At 38.8% G+C, this 22,586-nt stretch overlaps 1 protein-coding gene across 8 annotated transcripts in view; it reads right to left on the bottom strand.

Moving 5' to 3' along the window:
* The window catches only part of BCO2 (beta-carotene oxygenase 2), a 61,142-nt gene that overhangs the window by 3,369 nt on the left and 35,187 nt on the right, over positions 1 to 22,586 (bottom strand). For 7 of the 8 annotated variants that reach the window (XM_079928939.1, XM_079928934.1, XM_079928933.1 and 4 more), the window contains 7 exons: positions 19,477 to 19,605; positions 18,020 to 18,180; positions 16,707 to 16,874; positions 6,737 to 6,874; positions 5,958 to 6,140; positions 5,366 to 5,476; positions 2,621 to 3,863 (listed from right to left, as the gene is read on the bottom strand). In XM_079928939.1, the coding sequence (XP_079785065.1) occupies positions 3,750 to 3,863; positions 5,366 to 5,476; positions 5,958 to 6,140; positions 6,737 to 6,874; positions 16,707 to 16,874; positions 18,020 to 18,180; positions 19,477 to 19,605 (1,004 nt within the window). In that variant the 3' untranslated portion in view covers positions 2,621 to 3,749. Of the gene's footprint in view, positions 1 to 2,620; positions 3,864 to 5,365; positions 5,477 to 5,957; positions 6,141 to 6,736; positions 6,875 to 16,706; positions 16,875 to 18,019; positions 18,181 to 19,476; positions 19,606 to 22,586 lie in introns of those variants that run through there. The other variant, XR_013829360.1, reaches the window with a different exon arrangement.

The following is a 22,586-nucleotide window of genomic DNA, read 5'->3' as shown; positions in this document are numbered from 1 at the left end:
ACACATGCACCCATGAACACACACACGTTAGCTATTCTCTGTCCAATGTAGACACCTCCAGAGTGAAAGAATCTTGTTTCCTCGCCATCTACTCATAAGCGGTGGCCAAACTACTTATAGTTCCCAGTACGCACCAGTGCATTTCTCGCCTACATTCATTCTTTCATTAATTACTGAATACCTACTGTGGCTGGCACTGTTCCAGGCACTGGAAACGAGGGATAAAATCATGGACGTGGTGGAAATATAAGCCCCATGATGGTTTCTCCCAGATGTCTCCTGTCTCCAGCTATATATGCTGTTTGTTGTGCATTAAATTATTAATGTGTAGCAAACTTCCTCACACGTTTTCAACTATTTTTCTCCTTTCCCCCATTGGGCTGTAATGAACTTTAAATAATTATAAACCAGAGATTTTTGAGATGGAAACTCAAAATCTAGTTCAGTCCTCTCACTTTACAGATAAGAAAACACAGACCCAGATAAGTGAATTATTTACCCAGGATCACTTATAAACAATGTTTCCCAGGCATTGACTGCATCAGAGATAAATACTATAACCATCAATGGTTACACAAACACTTCCCTTGTTCCCAATTCAGTTTAAAGAATCAAAATAAAATAAAAGGTAAAAGGTAGAAAGAATTTCTGAGAAATTGCTTTAGTTATTTGCTTTAGTAAAATATGTCACTGCATTTGCAGAGTTCTTACTCTTTTATTAAAGCTAATTTTATGTAAAGGTGCTCACCAAATTCACCCTCAGTCATCCTGTTATGCATTGAAATGTGTCCCCTCCAAAGTTAAATGTGTTGAAGTCCCAACCCCCAGTACCTCAGAATATGGCTTTATTTGGAAATAGTAACTTTCCAGATGTAACTAAGATAAGGTCACTAGGATGCACCCTAATCCCTTTTCCCCTCACTTGTGCACCACACAGTTCCTTTCCTTGAGTCTCTGGACACTGTCCAGTGATGAGTTGGACTTAGGGAAAGGAAGAGGCCCTGTCTAGGCTCTGAGCCTCAGTCATATGCTCAATTTCCAGAACTTTCTGCATTGGATTACCAGGCATATACACCTAGATTATAAAATGTTGTTGATCCTTTTTTGTCTTCTCCTTCAAGAACCGTATAGATGGCAGGGCCAAGGCAGAATTCAGGTATCCTTGGGTCAAAATCTTATTTTTATACTGCTAAACTTTATGTTTGAGCTTTACTCTCTGTGTAGTAGGATGGAGTAAAGGTTTATAAACAGAAGAAAGACATGATCAGAGAGACCTATGTACCTCCCAGATGTCCACTGGAGTCTTCTTCACCTTTCAGATCCAAATAAGATCTGGATCAAACTTCCATGTCTGATCTGGGGGAGTACAATGCCTTTTTGAAGACTTCTGTGAAACACCAAGGGATTTATGTTCTTATGGTTATCTCAGCCTCTACGCTCCCACATCTGCTATATTAGTTCTGTTTAGGCATCTTCTATTCCGTACCTATTGCTATTGCTCTGTATCTCACCAACACAGACACAAAACTTAGAACCTTTATTTTATTGCCACAATGCAAACCCTGACATGTGGCATTTGTATGTATGGAACCCTTTGCTAAGGTGAATAGGGTTTGTGATGTTTATAATAACTCTCAAGGAAAACTGAAGAGAAACTGACTATGTTGGTCCAGGACTGTGCCGTGAGCCTAATGAGTTCACACTGCCCCAAACTACATGTTTAGGGGGGCTTCTCCAGCACCATTCAACATGCACATGGAACATGCACAGTTTAACTGGCCTGGGCTTGGAGTATAACTGAAGGAAAAGGGAACACGGTATTTTGATGTGAGGTTTAAATGACAGATCTAGGCTGATTTGGGCTGTTGGTAAAAACTAACGGGGTTGGGCTTCCCTGGTGGCGCGGTGGTTGAGAGTCCGCCTGCTGATGCAGGGGGCGCGGGTTCGTGCCCCGGTCCGGGAGGATCCCACATGCCACGGAGCGGCTGGGCCTGTGAGCCATGGCCTCTGGGCCTGCGTGTCCGGAGCCTGTGCTCCGCAGCGGGAGAGGCCACAACAGTGAGAGGCCCGAGTACAGCAAAAAAAATAAAAATAAAACTAAAGGGGTTTAGACATGCAAAGATTATATGGTCTCTAGTGCCACCTGTTGCCCAATTAAATGAAGAACTACCAACTTTTTTTTTAACATCTTTATTGGAGTATAATTGCTTTACAATGGTGTGTTAGTTTCTGCTTTATAACAAAGTGAATCAGTTATACATATACATAAGTTCCCATATCTCCCTCCCTCCCACCCTCCCTATCCCACCCCTCTAGGTGGTCACAAAGCACTAAGCTGATCTGCCTGTGCTATGCGGCTGCTTCCCACTAGCTATCTATTTTACGTTTGGTAGTGTGTGTATGTCCATGCCACTCTCACTTTGTCACAGCTTACCCTTCCGCCTCCCCATATCCTCAAGTCGATTCTCTAGTAGGTCTGTGTCTTTATTCCTGTCTTACCCCTAGGTTCTTCATAACCTTTTTTTTTTCTTAGATTCCATATATATATATATATATATATATATATATATATATATATATATATTAGCATACAGTATTTGTTTTTCTCTTTCTGACTTACTTCACTCTGTATGACAGACTCTAGGTCCATCCACCTCACTACAAATAACTCAATTTCGTTTCTTTTTATGGCTGAGTAACATTCCATTGTATATGTGTGCCACATCTTCTTTATCCATTCATCTGTCGATGGACACTTAGGTTGCTTCCATGTCCTGGCTATTGTAAATAGAGCTGCAATGAACACTTTGGTACACAACTCTTTTTTTTGTGTGTATGTGTGGTTCGCGGGCCTCTCACTGCTGTGCCCTCTCGCGTCGCGGAGCACAGGCTCCGGATGTGCAGGCTCAGCGGCCATGTCACAGGCCCAGCCACTCCACAGCACGTGGGATCTTCCCAGACCGGGGCACGAACCCGTGTCCCCTGCATCGGCAGGTGGACTCTCAACCACTGCGCCACCAGGGAAGCCCCACAACTCTTTTTGAATTATGGTTTTCTCAGAGTATATGCCCAGTAGTGGAATTGCTGGGTTGTATGGTAAGAACTACCAACTTTTCATCGTTCTCTGAAGAACTAGACACCTGGAGATTAGGAAAAAATGCCTGATTTTAACAACATCCCTCAAAACAACAGCCTCCCAAGGCTGAGCTGGGGGCAGGGTAGGAGGTGGTACTTGGTGGCTCAACTGCAGTGGCATCTGCTCTGGACAGCAGAGAAACAGCCAGTTTAGAAGGAGCCTCCAAGCATGACAGCCTCTGTGAGTACCTTAGGACCAGTAGCAACACACAGGCTGTAATGGAAAACAAGGGGCTTTTCAGACCTATATTCGTATTCTACTAGCTATGGTTATCTGTATTTCTTCTCCCAAGTGTGGGAACCTCTGTCACCCACTTATCTGGTGGTGATAATCAGGTCTAGTTTTTCTTTCATGTATTCTTATTACCTGTAAGATATATCCAGTAAATATAAATTTAAACCTCTCTTCAAAAGGTTGTATCAACACTTGCTTAATGTTTTCAAGGAAGATCCCTAAGAAAATATAAAACCATAATTATCTCATGAATTCCATTTTTAATAGAAATTTTAAAACCAGGTGTCTATGGTTTGGAAGGTAAGGTGCACCTTTGCTCTCTCTTTTGTACGGAGCACATTCATTTAAAACCTAGTTCCCAGACCTTGTGGATGTTCCATCAGATGGTCACGAAGGTGCCATGGAACCCGTAAGGCATTTGCACAGGCACCTCTGCTCGGCCCAGTTCTTCAAAGTTCTTGGCATCCAAGACTAGGAGAAAATTTCTTTCATTCTAGAAAAGGAAAGCCAATACTGAATATTCTCTCTTATTTTTTTCCTACAAAAAAATCTGTCTGTTTCCTCCAGTGGGCTGTAAAATTCCTAAGAGACTACATATTACTCATCTTCATGTCCACCCCCAGCATCTGGCACAGTGCCTTGCCTATTCATTCACTAAATGTTTGCAGAATGCTGAACTGAACAGAAAAGGAAATTACACCTGAAGAAGTACATATGTAGAGCAAAGCATAAGTTCTCTGTATCAATCACCTTCATAGGATCTCTTTGGGTTTAAGGATCTTTTTACCTGCCCCTTTCAATCTCCTAAGAGACATAAAAATTCTTCTAAAATGAAATGTCTCCATTTTGTGTTACTTTGGAGCTGTTCAAAAGGTAGCATTGCAAGGCAGACTGAGATTTGCCCTGGTCTAATTACAGGAGTGGCAAGTACCTGGCATGAGGACAAAGTCCTCCTAAGCCCATGGCAGGCATTATTAATTGATCACAGCACTTTCCACATCTAAACCTTAAAAAGCCTCAGAATCCAACACCCCAGGTAGCCAGTAATAATTGATCAAAGCTGGTACTCAAAGTGAACCTACTGCCACAAGATTGCCCTAGACAAGAAGTTATATATCAACATTATTGGGACTTCCCTGGTGGTCCAGTGCTTAAGACTCCATGCTCCCAGTGCAGGGGGCCCAGGTTCTATCCCTGGTCAGGGAACTAGGAGCCCGCATGCCACAACTAAAGATCCCATGTGCTGCAACTAAGACCCAGTGCAGCCAAATAAATAAATAAATATTAAAAAAAAAAGATATCAACATTTTTGAGACACTAGGTCAGGGCCTATCACATTAGATTTTTGGGTCACTCTATTTATTTTATTATTTTTTTAGGTTTTTTTTTTTTTTAATATTTATTTATTTTGCCTGCACCGGGTCTTCGCTGAGGCATGCAGACTCTTTAGTTGCGGCATGCATGCGGGATCTAGTTCCCCGACCAGGGATGGAACCCGGGTCCCCTGCATTGGGAGCACAGAGTCTTACCCACTGGACCATGAGGGAAGTCCCTTGGGTCACTCAATTTAAATTGGCAGCACAGATGGTGGTATGAAATATTAGACTAGAATTCAGAAGTTTGGGATTTAAATACTGGCTTTACCACTATGAGATCTGATGCAAGTCTCTTTCAACTTCCTTAAGTTACAAATTCTACTTGTAAAATGGTACCCCACAAAGTTGTTTTGATGACTAAATAAGATAATATGTATGAAAGAGGTTTGTAAATAAATTCCTATGCAAATGTTAATTATTATTATGGTTCTAAAATAGAACTTTAAAACAGTAATAAAGTACTGATTATGATAAAAGGGTACCCAAATAATAAGGAGAGGAAGAAAAGGGAGAAGGTGCCAAATTGGAATCAAAATAAACCATCAACAGCATCACTAAATATAACCCTCAGAAGGCCCAGTGCTATTTCTCTTTCTGACGATGACGGAAATACATTTACCTGGTTGGGAGTGATCACCACAGAAAGAATAACCCCACCATCTTCTTCATTGGCTCCTGGTACTGGAACAAAAACAGGTTCTGAGGGATAAAAGCCATCTTCTCTCCAAACCTGTAAGTCCCCAAAAAAGTATTTGATAAAAGACTGGTTATGAACTGGAAGCTTTCTATAGTTATTGTCAGTCCCAGCATGAATTTGACTGTCAGTGCAATGGTCCAACAGTAGAAGAATCGGGCTTACTGAGTTAAATATAGGAGAGGGAGCTTTTGCAGCTGCAGATTCCATTATCATCAAACACAACTGGTGTAATTATAGTTTCCCATCAACTTGAAATAGAGGTGTCCCATGATTTCTCTCAAAATACTATCAAGCATAGAATTGTTTCTCTGGGCTTGTGGTTCATTTAGATTCCCTAGAGGGAACATACCCCTAATCTATGTGATTCCATGGTTCTCAGATTTAATAAAAGTAAGTGGCTGAGCTGCTTAAATAGTAAAAAATCTCAAGACCTACCTTAAAAAAAAACAGAAATTAATTCAAAGGGCAGAATAGGTTTTTTAAGAGTTCAGAAAAGGAAAGAGAATTTCATTACCGTCAGTGTCTTGTTCACCACGTCAACCTTGATCAGAGAATCGCCCACCAAATGCCGAAAGCCACAGCCATAGAAGAACTGATACTTTTTGCCACTGACTTGGCCATAGTTGATCTGGGGAAATTCAACACCTCCTTCCTCTTCTAGGTCCTCAGGATATAGATTTTCATAAGAGCACAAAATCTAAATGAGGGCATAAAAGGATTTGTAGTGATTGCTTAATTCTTACTTTTTTCAGTGTAGGTCAGCGTGGGGCTAACACCCTATAAGAGTTTGTGACAGGGCTTAAAAACTGAGGTTCTATGTCATTTTTTAATATTGTTCCTCTTTTCATCATGTGTATGAACATATAAAAGATTATCTGGTTTTGTGACTAAGTTATCAAATGGCATAGGAGGTAGAAGTGGGCTTTTATTCTACTAAAGCTGAGACATTGTTAGCTACACAATGATATGTAAGTGCAAATTATCTAAAACGTGGGGATGGTCAATTCCTATCTCAAATACTTAGACATTCCACAACCATTAGAAAGTTTCATATATTTGTTTCAAAACACAAAAGGGATAGGTAACTACACTGCTCACTCCCACCCAGAATTCTGTGGCTCTTTTGCAAGCCATGCTCCATGACCTTACCCTGCTCAGCTGAATGTTATAAAACTTACTGGGCACCAAACATTGTGGAGAACAGCCACACTACATAGCCACACTACTTTACTAGTGAATGAAGAAACACTACTGAGGATCAAAGTCTTAGTCTAATGTCCATTCATAGCATACCTTTCCATCAGCCTGTTTCACAGCACTGGCTGAAGAGTAGGTCAAGGGGCTGAGGTTCTTTCCCTCAGGGGCATTCAAACCGACATGTAAGGGCAAAACAAACCTTCGAGGGAAAGATCTGGCTACTGAATTATAGACCTGTTCAGGAAAGAGAAATAAACTGTTGAGGAAATTGTCATTCATAGAATAACAGCATGTCCCAATAACTGAGATCCAGCCAGTATTATTGGCATTTCTAAGTAATTGCATAAATGATCATTTTCATTCATTCATTTACTCAGCAAATATCAGTTGAGTACCTACAATAGGCCAAGCTCTGTTTCAGACACTGAGAACACAACAGTGAACAAAACAGTGTCTGGCCTTATATTCTAGTGGAGAAAGAATGATAATAGATAAGAAATATATGTTACTTAAGTAGTGTCAAATAAATAAATGATTATATAGCTCAAAGTCAGATAGTGATAAGTGCCAATAAGAAACACACTGAAGGGTGAGGGACTAGAGAGTAAAACGGGTGCTTCCTTCCTCAGGTTTGGTCCAGGAAGAACTCTGTGTAGAAATGGGCTAACTGAGCAGGCCTGGGTTGCTCAAACCCTGCACATTCTCAGGGAAAGCCCTGTTTTCATGACTGGTCCTTGGCCAGCACCTGGGAACGGAGCTCTTTGAATGTTCAGTCTGATAACAGTATGTTCGCATGCCTGAGGCCTTGAGGCGTGCGGTACTAATTTGTTCTTATAGTTTATGCTAACAACGTGATTTATAATGAACACCTGCCTTCTCTATGGGGCTCTAGAACTTCAGTAATTGAGATTACTCATGTAGGGGCCATATATGTTATGTGTTGATCCCCAACAAACACCCTGGACCACCAGCTTGGGTGGGCTCCCCTGGCAGGCAACATTTCACACGTGTTGTCACAACGAGTTGCTGGAGGAATCAAGCATATCCTGGGAGAGGGCTCTTGAAAGCACGCACCTGGTTTCCTCCAGACTTCATCCCATGTACCTTTCTTTTTTTCTGATTATTCTGGGACCCATGAGCCCTCCTAGTGAATCATCAAAACAAAGAGTGGTTTTGGGGACCCCCAACACAGCATCTCTGCAGAGATGATGCTTAAGCAGGAGACCCTAATAAAATAAGTGTATTTTTTATGACAGTAAGAATGGCTTAAGCACATCTTCCTCTCTTGAAATATTGTAAGATGGGGAACAAACTATGCCATTTTCCCCCATATACCTAGTCCATATCATCTCCATAACATGCAGAAATGTTTTTACTAAGTAAAGACTTAGTGCAATTTTTAAGCTTCATAAACAATTAGCTTTTAAAAATTTACTTTTAAATTTATGTAAACATTTTTGTCTTTTGCAAAACCATAGGTGAACAAAAAGAGAGTGCCAATAATGGTGAGTTAGGCAATATGGATCAACTGTTTCCCTGAGAACAGATAGAAAAACTGGACAAAAATGTTTAAAACAGCTATTTGAAGGTGCTGGTGAGCTTAAAAAAGGTAATGAAGAACAACGGGGCATAGATTTGGAAGAAGGAAACCCACAGAAACCACATACTGGGGGCAAATTTTCCACTAAGGACATCAGCTGCTTTTAAGAACAGGCAGCTGAAAGGCTGAGAAAATATAAAAGAATTTTTTATTAAACTTTTTAATTGTGAGATATATATTGCAGACCCACAAGCAGCTGTAAGAAATAATACAGAAAAGCAAACAACTGATTTTAAAATGGGCAAAGGACTAGACTAGACATTTCACCAAGATATACAAATAGCCAATAAGTACATGAAAAGATGCTCAACATTATTAGTCATTAGAGAAATGAAAATCAAAATGACAATAAGATAATACTTCACACTCATTAGGATGGCTATTATAAACCAAAAAACAAAACAAAACAAACAAAAAAATCCAGAAAACAAGTGTTTGTGAGAATGTGAAGAAAGTGGAACCCTTGTGCATTGCTGGTGGGAATGTAAAATGGTGCATCTGCTGTTAAAAACAATCTGGCAGTTCCTCAAACAGTTAGATATAATAGAATTATCATATGATCCAGCAGTTCCACTTCTAGGTATATGCCAAGAAAGAACTGAAAACAAGGACTCAAACAGATACTTGTACACCAGTGTTCATAACAGCATTATTCATAATAGCCAAAGGCTGAAAACAACCCAAATGTCCCCCAACAGATGAATAAACAAAAGGTAGTATATACATACAAGGAATATTATTAAACCTTTAAAAGGAATGAGATTCTGATACATGTTACAACATGGATAACCCATGAAAAGATTATGCTAAATGAAATAAGCCAGACACAAAAGAAAAAATCTTGTATGATTCCATTTATATGAGGTACCTAGAATAGGCAAATTCATAGAAACAGAAAGTAGAATAAGGGCGACCAAGAGCTGGGGAGAGGGAGGAGATAGGGAGCTGTTATTTAATGGGTACAGCGTTTCTGTCTGGGATGATGAAAAAGTTCTGTAAATGAATAGTGATGTTGGTTGCACAACATCATTAATGTATTTAACGTCACTGAATTATACACCTAAAAATAGTTAAAATAGTAACTTCTGTGTTATGTATATTTTACCACATTAAAAAAAAACAAACAATGCAGAGAGATCCCATGTATCCTTCATCCAGTCTCACCAATGATGACCTCTTACATAACAACACTACAACAGGGAAACTTACATGGATATAATCCACCAACATTACTCAGATTTCACCAATTTTACACACATTCATTTGTGTTTGTATGTGTGTTTATGCAATTTTATCACATGTAAATTCATATGATCACCACCATACTCAAGGTACAGAACAGTTCCATCACCACAAGGCTCCTTCATGTTACCCTTTTATAAGGATATTGCCATACCAACTCCCCCATCACTTGGCCCTACTGAGAAGAGATTTTGATAGTTTTGAGGAGCCAGAAAAATAAAAGTTGTAGTTCAAAGTCTCCAAGAAGGGGAAGCCTTGATAAACCTCTAGCTCTTTGGCTGTACCCTAGAAGTAAAAATAAACAAAAATAGTCCAGCTCTTGCAGCAACTGTATCATGTTTCAAATTTTCTCAATCCCTATAACTAGATTAAGAATATCTTCAATTGATAATGTACCCTAGCCATCTGCCAGAAGCAAATGAAAATCTTCCCCAGAGGAAGATAACAGAGTCTCAAAATATCCCTCCTACAATTTTTCAAACACAGTATTCTGTATAGAATAAAAATTAGCACATGAGACGACAAGAGAGCATGATTTAAAAAACAACAAGAAGATAAACAACAAATGATAGAAACAGAACCACAAGTGATCCAGTTAATAGAGTTATCAGACTTTAACTATTCTGAATACGTTGGAGGAAATTATTTTAAATTGGGATTGTAGCAGAGAACTAAAATTAAAAAAGAGAAGGGAATCAAAATTCTAGAACTGAAAAATGCAATGAGTTTAGGAACATAGTGCCTAGGTTTAAAAGCAGAATATACACAGCTGAAGAAGAATGTTTGGGGCTTCCCTAGTGGGGCAGTGGTTGAGAGTCCGCCTGTCGATGCAGGGAACACGGGTTCATGACCCGGTCCGGGAAGATCCCACATGCCACGGAGCGGCTAGGCCCATGAGCCATGGCCGCTGAGCCTGAGCATCCGGAGCCTGTGCTCCACAACGGGAGAGGCCACAACAGTGAGAGACCCGCGTACCGCAAAAAAAAAAAAAAGAAGAAGAAGAAGAATGTTTGAACTGTAAGATAGATAGGAAGAAAATATCCAAAGCAAGATACTTAGACCAAAGGATAGAAGATACTAAAAAGAACATAAGCAACAGAGGGTTAGAGTGAAAAGGCGTAGCATATGTGTACCGTAATCCCAGAAAGAAAAGAGAGAAAAGACTTACCAGATACAATATTTGAAGAAATAATAGGCGAAATTTTTCAAAACTAATGAAAGACATCAAACCATTGATTCAAGAATCCTTAAGGGGGCTTCCCTGGTGGCGTAGTGGTTGAGAGTCCGCCTGCCAATGCAGGGGACACGGGTTCGTGCCCTGGTCTGGGAGGATCCCACATGCCGCGGAGCGGCTGGGCCCGTGAACCATGGCCGCTGAGCCTGCGCGTCCGGAGCCTGTGCTCCGCAATGGGAGAGGCCACAACAGTGAGACGCCCGAATACCGCAAAAAAAAAAAAAAAGAATCCTTAAGGAAAAAAATAGTAAAAATAAATCAAAAGAAACTCATACTAAAAAATATCATAGTACTAACTACAGAAAACCAAAGAGAAAATCTTTGCGGGGGGGTGGTAGTTCAACTTCAAAGGAGCAAAGCTTTAGACTGACAGCTGATTTCTTAACAGATATCAGAAGACAATGAAATGATATCTTTAAAGTTTCAAAAGAAAATAACAACCTAGATTCTTTATCCAGTGGAAACATCCTTCAAGAAAGAAGGTAAAATAAAGACATTTTTCTGACAAGCAAAAACAGAGATTTCATCACCAGCATATCTGAACTAAAGAAAATACTAAAAGGTGTTCTTCAGTCAGAAAGAAAATGATTCCACATGGATGCTCAGAGAGGCTAGAAGGAATTAAGAGCAAGAGAAGGTACAGATGTGGGTAAATGGGTAGTATGGGTGATTACGACTACATAAAACAACATTAATAATAATGCCTCATAAGGGTTAATATAGAGAGAGAATTAAAATATATAAAAACAGTAGCATATAAATCAGGAGTAGAGTAAATGAAGTTAAAGTGTTCCAGAGTCCTTGCATTGTCTGGAACGAATTAAAAGAACTGATTTATAATATACTGTGTTAAATCAAGGATGCATATTGTGATTTCTCAAATAACCACTAAAAGAATGTATAACTACCAAGCTAATGGTCAGAGGGTGGAGTGATGTTTGGGGGAGGGGAGGTGGAAATGAAATAATAAAATATGCTCAACTAATGTAGAGAAGGCAAGAAAGGAGAGGAAACAAGAACTAGCGAGACAAATAGGAAGCAAATAGTCAGATGGCATATTTAAACCTCAAAATATTAATGACTGGTTTAACTAAATGTGCCAATCAAAAGTCAAGAATCAGCACAATGGGGCTTCCCTGGTGGCGCAGTGGTTGAGAGTCCGCCTGCCGATGCAGGGGACATGGGTTCATGCCCTGGTCTGGGAGGATCCCACATGCTGCGGAGCAGCTGGGCCCGTGAGCCATGGCCGCTGAGCCTGTGCGTCCGGAGCCTGTGCTCCGCAACGGGAGAGGCCACAACAGTGAGAGGCCCGTGTACCGCAAAAAAAAAAAGAATTAGCACAATGGATTTTGTAAATGTATATTGCTTACATGGTACATATTAAGAAAGGTTAAAAGTAAAAGGATGGGAAAGTTATAGCACGCAAACATCATGGCAAAAAGCATTACTTAGAGATAAATATTCAATAAACCGGGAAGGTAAAACAATTCTAAATTTGTATGCACACAGAGCACCAACATATGTAAATTTAAAATTAGCATAACTATGAGGAGAAACAGAAAAATCTATACTCCAAGCAAAATATTTTAATATACATTTCATGTTATATGATAACTGATAGAGATCAATAAGAATAAAGAAGATTTGAATAATATTATTTTAAAATATGACCTAATCAACATATATAAAACACTACATCCAAAATTTATTATTTTAAATGCACATAAAACGATTTTTAAATTTTTTTAAAATAATCTTTTCTGGGCCATAAAGCAAATCTCAATAAATTTTATAAACTTCAAATCATACAGTAAAATTAAGCTAGAAATCAATGGGAAAAATAACTAGAAAGATTTCCATTTGTCTGAAAGTTTAAAAATAATTTTCAAAGAAGAAATCTCAGTGAAAGTTAGAAAATACTTTAACTGAAAAGTAATAAAACATATCAAAACTTGTGGGATGCTCTGCTAGACAGAAATTTATCATCACAAAGGTATATATGTTGAGGAGGGAAAGGTAGAAAAATAACAAACTAAGGTTTTATATCCTTAGTTAGAAAAGGAACACATTAAGTACAAAGAAAGTAGAAAAGGAAATGAAAATAATAGCATAAATTGATGAAACTGAAAATAAACACACATTAAAGAAGATCAACTAAGCCAAAAAGTTGGTCTTTTGAAAAGCCTCATTAAATTGATGAGAACCTAGCAAGCGTAAAGGAACAAAAAAGACAGCACAAATAACCATATAAGGGATAAAAACAGGGGCTATCAATTAACCCTACATACATTTTTTTAAAACATAGAATATCATGAATAACATTTGGTCAACAAATCTGAAATTTTAGATGGCATTAATAAATTTGTTAGAAAAAGACTATTTACCAAATCTGACACAATAAGAAATAGAGAATCAGAATAACCCTATACTATTAAAGAAATGTAATTTATAATTTAAGATCTACCTATAAAGAAACTTACAGGCCCAGATGACCTTACTGTTGAATTATTCCAAACATTTAAGAAATAATGCCAATCTTATACTTTTCATGCAGAGAGTAGAAAAGAGAACAATTTCCTACTCACTGTATGAGATCAGTGAAACCTTAATAACAAAACCTAACAAGGGGGCTTCCCTGAGGCGCAGTGGTTAAGAATCTGCCTGCCAATGCAGGGGACATGGGTTTGAGCCCTGGTCCAAGAGGATCCTACATGCCGCAGAGCAACTAAGCCTGTGCACCACAATTACTGAACCTGCGCTCTAGAGCCTGCGAACCACAACTAATGAAGCCCACGCGCCACAACTACTGAAGCCCGCGCTCCTGGAGCCTGTGCTCCACAACAAGAGAAGCCCCTGCAATGAGAAGCCCGCGCACTGCAACGAAGAGTAGTCCCCGCTAGCTGCAACTGGAGAAAGCCCATGCGCAGCAACGAAGACCCAACACAGCCAAAAATTAAAATTAATTAATTAATTAATTCAATCTATTTTAAAAAACTAACAAGGACATTATAAGAAAGAAAAATTACAGGCCAATCTTAATCATGAAATTGATGCCAAAAAATGCTAAATAAGATATTAGCAAAGCAAATCCAGAAATATATTAAAAATACAGTGCAACCAACTGGGATTTACTTCAGGAATAGAAGGTTAGTTTAACATTCAAAAATCAATCCATGGCTATTATAAACGTTTTAAAATCAATCAGTGTATCTCACCACATTTGTAGAAGAAAGGATAAGTCATGTCATTATCTCAACAGTGCAAAAAAAAATTTGATAAAATCCAACATCCATTCATGAGAAAAATTATTAGTAAATAAGCACATCAGCGTCATGCTGTACACATCAGCGTCATAGTGCATGATATGCTCCCTTTGTCTCTCCCCTTCAGTCTACAACCAATAACATAATGTTAACTCAAGAAAGGTTCATCTGCTCAACACATTGGAAGGCTAGAGAGTTCCACACATTTGTACATCTAAAGGTGGGTGGACTGGAGCACACTGAAGAGGCAGAACTGAGAGGAAAGCAGAGGTGGTGCTTATAATCCCGACTCCCAGCTACAGTAGCTGAGCCTGCAGCCCCAGAGAACCCAGTAAGAGCAGGGGAGGCAGCACACATGACTCCGACCTCCTGGCTGCAGGAGCACCCACAGCCGCAGGGAATCAAGCAACAGTGGCAGCGGGGCCTGTGACCCCTCCAGTCATGGAGGTGGCCATGACCCAGGCCCCTATCCACAGCTGTGGTGCCTGGGAACCCAACAACTCCAGACACAGCAGAGGCCCCAGCCACCCTGGCTACCCCCACTACCACCCTCCCACAACAGCAGCAGTGCCTGCAACACAGGCAACCCCAACATGACAGACGTACCCATCACCCCGATGCCTGAGGCAGCAACACCAGCAGCAGCAGTGACACTGGCAGCAGCAAAGCACCAGTGACCCTGGAGGCATAAGCTATGAGAGGGAGGGCACCAGGCAACACTTCTCACAGAGGTGGTAGAGGGTGGAAAGTGCTGATTTTCAAATATAGCCACAGGCAGCTCAAGTAAGAGAAACCAAAAACTTGTGCCACCTACTTATGAACAAAAGAAAGGCCTCTAATAACTAACCTGTTGAAATGCTAGCATCTAGTAAAAAAAAAAAAAAAAAAAAAGCTTTACCTAAAGAAGAAAGGTGTTTGCTACTTCAAACGTGCTGGCTACATCAACTCATTAAGCACCATAAAAAAAACATGGTAACACAGTATCACAAAAAGAAAAAGACAAATCTCCAGAAATCAAACCTAAAGTCATGGAATATTGCAATCTAACCGACAGAGGATTCAAAATAGCTGTCCTGAAGAAACTTGATGCGCTACAAGAAAACTCAGAAAGGCAGTTCAATGAGCTCAGAAATAAAACAAATGAACAGAAGAAATACCTTACCAAAGAGATTGAAACTATGAAAAATAACCAACCAGAAATTCTGGAGCTGAAGAATTCAGTAAATGAGATGAAGAACATGTTAGAAAGCACTGGAAATAGAGCAAACCATATGGAAGAGAGAACTAACAAGCTTGAAGATAGAAAGCTAGAAATTAGACAGAAGAGGAGAGGGAACTAAGATCTAAACAAATGAAAGATTTCTACAAGAATTATCCAACTCCATTAGGAAGGGTAACATAAGGATAATGGGTATCCCAGAAGGAGAAGAGTGGAAGAAAGGAGCAGAGAGTTTATTTAAAGAAATAATAGCTGAGAACTTCCCAAACCTGGACAACTGGATATCCAAGTCTCTGAAGCAAAGATAACACCTAATTATCTGAATGCAAAAAGACCTTCTCCAAGATACATTATGTTAAAACTGTCAAAAGTCAATGACAAAGAAAAAATTTTAAAGACAGCCAAGGGAAAAAAAGAGTAACCTACAAAGGAACCCTCATTAGGTTACTGGCAGATTTCTCAGCAGAAACTCTACAGGTCAAAAGAGAATAGAATGACTTACTCAAGATATTGAAAGATAAAAACTGTCACCCAAGAATATTCTATCCAGCAAAGTTATCCTTCAGATATGAAGGAGAAACAAAGGCATTCCCAGACAAACAAAAGCTAAGAGAGTTCAGCACCACTAAACCTGCCTTTCAAGAAAGGTTGAAAGGAGCTCTTCTACCTGAAACAAAAAGGCGGAAGAACACAAAACTTTGAGTAAGGTCATAAACAGAATCAGAAAACTGCAACTCTGGACTTCTCTGGTGGCGCAGTGGTTAAGAAGCTGCCTGCCAAAGCAGGGGACATGGGTTCGATCCCTGGTCTGGGAAAAGCCCATATGCCATGGAGCAACTAAACCCGCGAGCCACAACTATTGAAGTCCGCGCGCCTAGAGCCCGTGCTCCGCAACAAGAGAAGCCACTGCAATGAGAAGCCCGCACACCATAACGAAGAGTAGCCCCTGCTCGCCGCAACTAGAGAAAGCCTGCACGCAGCAACAAAGACCCAACACAGCCAAAAATTAATTAATTAATTAATTAAAATAAAACTATAGCAGAAAACAATTTACATTACATAATCCAAGGAAAAATTCTGCCTTTAACTGATTATCAGGAAAAAGTAAATCCCTTCAAGCTAGATGAACTGATACACTTTTTTTTATCGAAGAATTGATATTATAGTCCATTTTACTATTCCGTCCAGTAAATGTAAGTATGTTTAGTGCCCAAGTGTAATAAGGAACTAATCACAAGTGCTTCAAAACATATTTCTTGGCTTTCTTTAGCATACTTTCTATTTATTAGGTATTATGTAAATACATACTTCAAATTATTTTGAAATATTAAATAAATTACAAAGCTGTATCTTCAACGCTTTAAAACCATTCTCCCTCCTTATTTATAAAAGAGGCAAGAGGAAAAAAAAAAAAAGAGGCAAGAGAAACAGCTAATTCCAAACCCAAAGCCAGAACTTGGCTAGATCAAAAATATTTTGACAACTCATGACAAATCAGAGAATTTTACCTGATCAAGCTCTTTCCCAGTTTTCCTAAGATTCTGTAGTTGGTAAACTTCTAGGCTTCTTCCATCATCCTGACAGCACAAATCAATTACGACACAGCCCTGGTCCTCAAAGGCATTGATTTGGTGAAAAGTAACAAAAGGTTTACTGTAGTACATCCCTGGAAGAAGCTGCAGGGGAAAACACAAACAGTGAAAAATAGATTTTTTTTTTTTTTTTTTTTTTTTTGCGGTACGCGGGCTTCTCACTGTTGTGGCCTCTCCCTTTGCGGAGCACAGGCTCGGGACGCGCAGGCTCAGCGGCCATGGCTCACGGGCCCAGCTGCTCCACGGCATGTGGGACCTTCCCAGACCGGGGCACGAACCCATGTCCCCTGCATCAGCAGGCGGACTGTCAACAACTGCGCCACCAGGGAAGTCCAAAAGTAAATATTTTATTTTATTTCCTTTAGGGTACAGATCCACAAAGCTCAAATTAAGAAGATTTCCCCCTCTTTAAGTGACAGGCTTGGTAGGTATAAAAACCAGAATTTGGAATGTAGAAGCAAATATGCTTTGATTTAAAATCATCTCATCTCATATTAATCAATGAACTTGGGCTATTTTATATAGACCAATCAACTGTTTCAACTAACTTTAAAGTTCTCATGAAATATGGCCCAATATTTTGAAGGATAAATAAATCCTAGACTCTTAACTACATGGTTAAACAGAAAATACTTCTATTAAGAATTTATGAAAAATTAAGTGACTAATCCTTTGAAAAATGCACTCATTACTAAAATGGGATTTTTTTGGTAATGAAATTAGGGTACAGTAAATTTAGGATACTATTTCTTTAGAGAGGTTAAAAAGTAGACAAATACAATAGTGCTATTAATCAGGAGTATATAGAAAGATATTTAACTAATATGCTTTAGACTTTGGTAGGATTATCATATTTACATATCAAGAAATCATAGAAGCAGCTAATAAAAATATCGCTGCAAAAGTTACAGAAGATCTCTGCATGAACAATATCCTCTTTAGCAAATATTATATGGAAAAATCCATGCTAAAATGCTAAAAGGATTTCCTAGATGTCATTTTAATTGAATCAGATAATTTAAAGGATAAAACCATTTCCTACAATTTTCTAAAATGCAAAATCCACTGTACTAATTAATAAATAACTAGCCCTACTTATGGAAGAAGGTAATATCTTTGATTAAGACTGTCTTATGCAAGTAATGCCCAGTGAAGGCAAAAGTCAATCACATGGAAATTTGCCTTCATGTCCAATCATTTTCAAAATAAATACACTCAAAATTCTCCACCTGACCAGTGTGCTTATCCACCACATGAAACCATGTATTATACTGGGGTTCCCAGCTTATTCCATCTGAAAAGGCCTTTCCCCGAATTTTAGAAGTGATGATTTTCCACAGATTCATCTTTAGAGGCTGTTCAATGAAGACAATGTAGTTCCTTGTCATTCCTAAAAGGTTCAAGCAAACAATAAAATGTTATTTGGCAAACTAGAGTTGTCTGAAATGTGACAGTTTGGGAACTTGTCTGAAGGCTTGGACACATTACTGCTGACCTAAACAAATGCCAGTCAGAAATAATTCTTCATCATTTCCCAGCTTTGCTATATATATTTTCTGTTCCTACATAAAAACAGGAACTGCTTAGAATAGCTTGGGTTGAATGCCCTCAACTTGCTTTTTGTCTTTTTTTTTCTTTCTTTCTTTTCAAATTGTTTTGGTTTAGGAACAAAGAAGCACTATATTAAAGTGTCATTTATGATCTGGACCTGTATTCCTTAATCCTTTTGCTATTTATACTGGAGGTAACGATCCAGGAGCAGATTGGCTATAAAGGTTTAGGATGCAGAAGATAAATATTCTGAGAAAAAGCTGAAGCAATCTACATGGAATATGAATTGCCTCCCCAAAAATATAATCAAGGTCTTTCCTGTATGATTATTATTTGTGGTCTTTAAAGTTACCTAAAATATTGAATTCTATCAATTTTTTATGGTCAAATTATTTTTTTAATTAAGACTTTATATTTTGGAGTAGTTTTAGGCTCACAACAAAATCGAGGGGAAGGTACAGAGGTTCCCCATATACCACCTGTCCCCAAACACGCACAGCCTCCACATTATCAATTTCCTCCACCAGAGTGGTCCATTTGTTACAACTGATGAACCTACATTGACACATCACAATCACCCAAAGTCCATAGTCTCTGTTGTGGAAACATACATAAATGTATTTTTTTCCTTTGTATTTAGATATTCAATGACATACAACATAATAAAAAACAAACCAAAGAGACTGATTTCTATGACTAGGGGTTACTCATTGTGTCATCCTGGAGCAGGGGGCTGAAGGGAGAGGCTGTTCTCCATAGAGAACTGAAGTGGAGTTAGTGCTGGGTGATTAAATCTCAGCCTGACTCAGTGTGCTGGGAAGGGACCAATGATTTCTTAAACTGACAACTATTTCCTAGAGCAGTCAATTAATTAAAAACTTTAAAATTAATTGGTGTTTCCAATTAAGTTTTTAGTAATTGCTTGTATTAAAATATCTTTTCAATCAGTCAGTTGGCTAGGGTAAGAAGTACGTGACTAAACAGAATAAACTTAATTGGCATTAAAATGCAACCTTCATCTCTTATCACCATACTCTGATAAACTGTATTAACACAGTACTTGCCAAAATTAATCCCTCTGCAACAGTAACTTTAAGGCAGCCCCTATTAAAATTTGCCTTATCTTTGGGCTCACCAAAGCTGTTGTAGTAAGAAGGTTTCATCCTCTCTGCAGAAGCAATAGAACATATCACCTGGGCTCCATGGATTGTCTCCCCAAGGTCTACTTTCTCTGGAGGAACCCGAATAACATTATAGCAAGAACCTGGAAAATGGAAAGTCCTGTCTTAACCGTTTTACATTCATTTTAAGAAAAAGATAAGCCTTGCACTTGTGAATTAGGCAAAAGCAGTTAAGAGATTTATACAATATGCATGACACCCATATTTCTTTTTTTTAAAACATCTTTATTGGAGTATAATTGCTTTACAATGGTGTGTTAGTTTCTGCTTTATAAAAAAGTGAATCAGTTATACATATACATATGTTCCCATATCTCTTCCCTCTTGCATCTCCCTCCCTTCCACCCTCCCTATCTCACCCCTCTAGGTGGTCACAAAGCACCGAACTGATCTCCCTGTGCTATGCGCCTGCTTCCCACTAGCTATCTATTTTATGTTTGGTAGTGTATATGTCCATACCACTCTCTCACTTTGTCACAGCTTACCCTTCCCCCTCCCCATATCCTCAAGTCCATTCTCTAGTAGGTCTGCATCTTTATTCCCATCTTACCCCTAGGTTCTTCATGACCTTTTTTTTTTCTTAGATTCCACATATATATGTTAGCATACGGTATTTGTCTTTCTCTTTCTGACTTACTTCACTCTGTATAACAGACTCTAGGTCTATCCACCTCACTACAAATAACTCAATTTCGTTTCCTTTTATGGCTGAGTAATATTCCATTGTATATATGGGCCACAGCTTCTTTATCCATTCATCTGTTGATGGACACTTAGGTTGCTTCCATGTCCTGGCTATTGTAAATAGAGCTGTGATGAGCATTTTGGTACATGACTCTTTGAATTATGGTTTTCTCAGGGTATATGCCCAGTAGTGGGATTGCTGGGTCATATGGTAGTTCTATTTGTAGTTTTTTAAGGAACCTCCATACTGTTCTCCGTAGTGGCTGTATCAGTTTACATTCCCACCAACAGTGCAAGAGTGTTCCCTTTTCTCCACACCCTCTCCAGCATTTATTGTTTCTAGATTTTTTGATGATGGCCATTCTGACTGGTGTGAGATGATATCTCACTGTAGTTTTGATTTGCATTTCTCTAATGATTAATGATGTTGAGCATTCTTTCATGTGTTTGTTGTCAATCTGTATATCTTCTTTGGAGAAATGTCTGTTTAGGTCTTCTGCCAATGTTTGGATTGGGTTGTTTGTTTTTTTGTTATTGAGCTGCATGAGCTGCTTGTAAATTTTGGAGATTAATCCTTTGTCAGTTGCTTCATTTGCAAATATTTTCTCCCATTCAGAGGGTTGTCTTTTGGTCTTGTTTATGGTTTCCTTTGCTGTGCAAAAACTTTGAAGTTTCATTAGGTCCCATTTGTTTATTTTTGTTTTTATTTCCATTTCTCTAGGAGGTGGGTCAAAAAGGATCTTGCTGTGATTTATGTCATAGAGTGTTCTGCCTATGTTTTCCTCTAAGAGTTTGATAGTGTCTGGCCTTACATTTAGGTCTTTAATCCATTTTGAGTTTATTTTTGTGTATGGTGTTAGGGAGTGTTCTAATTTCATATTTTTACATGTACCTGTCCAGTTTTCCCAGCACCACTTACTAAAGTGGCTGTCTTTTCTCCACTGTATATTCTTGCCTCCAGCTATTGTATTTTAATGTCCACAAATGGTTCCCCTCTAGCTCTCTGAAGATGAACTCAATCCCATCTTCATAGGAAACGATAAGGTAGCAGCCAGGAATATCCTCAAATTCTATTTGTCCTTCTTCCCACTCCCCAGCTCCATAAACTACAATCTCCATTTGTACCCATGTCCAACTCCTTCCTTTCAGTGTTCTAGATCCCTGGGGTCACTTTGGGTCCCATGTCATCCTGTCTCATCAACATTCATTCATGCAATCATTCATCTGACTATTACTACTTCCTCAAGTTACCCACTCCTCAAGTAGCCTTTCCTGACTCTTCCCCACCCAAAGGCATTTGGTGTCCCTCCTTTATGCTTTAATTATATCCTATACTATCATAGTACTTATCTCATTGTACTATAATTTTCTGCTTATTTATCTGTTTCCTAGTAGACTGAGCTCTTCTGGAGCAGGAATTGTGTCTGATACATCTTTGCATCTTCAGTACCAAACAATGACTTGGCATTTAGTAGGTACACTATAAATAACTACTGACAGATTAACTAACAATATATGTTTGTTAAATCACTCAATGAATGAACAAATATTGAGGTCATATTGAATTATCTTCCTAGTGTTAGAAGTGCCAATGTAGGTCCTGAAGAACTTAGGTAACTTATAGAACTTCACAATCACTAAGCTTCCTTTGGAACAAGATAACCATACAGTTCCCTACTCATTATCAGCAACTACTTACTGAGTGTCAACTATGTTCTAGGCATTCTCGTAAGAGTCCTAAGTACCATATCCTAAACACTTGTATACACCAGTGTACAAAATAGACAAAAGGCTCTTCATTTATAAAGCTCAAATTCTAAAAAAAATCATACAATAAGTAAAAATATAATGTATCAGATGATGAGAAGAACTATATTGAGAAATAAACCAGGGAATGGGGATTAGAAGTGAGTGTATAAGGATGGGGGCTACTGTTTGCAATTTTAATTATGGTGGTCTGGGAAGGTTTCACTAAGAAGGTGACATTTGAGTAAAGACCTGAAAGAAGTGAGGAAGAGAGCCTTGAGGATATCTGGGAGAAACACATTTCAGGTGGAGAGAAGATCAGATGCAAAGATTCTCAGCCAAGAATAAGTTTGGAGTGTTCAAATAAGAGCAATGAGGCCAGCGTGGCCCTATCCATAGTAAGCAAAGAGAAAATTCTAGATGAGGTGGGGTGGGTTAAAAGGATAATTGGCTGATATGCTAAGAATAAACTGAAGTGGGGCAAGGGGAGAAGTAAGGAGACTAGTTAAGAAGCTACTACAATAATTCAAATGAGAAAGAATGGTGGCCTAAACCAGAGTGGCGGCAATGGAGGTGATACGAGGTAGTTGGATTTTTGATATATTTTGAAGGCATTATTGAAATTACTTTTTGA

This window comes from Stenella coeruleoalba (genome assembly GCF_951394435.1).
Source record: "Stenella coeruleoalba genome assembly, chromosome: 8".
Taxonomy (NCBI): Eukaryota; Metazoa; Chordata; class Mammalia; order Artiodactyla; family Delphinidae; genus Stenella; species Stenella coeruleoalba.
The sequence above is the reverse complement of the archived record's forward strand: the minus strand, read 5'-3'. Positions and strand labels throughout refer to the sequence as shown.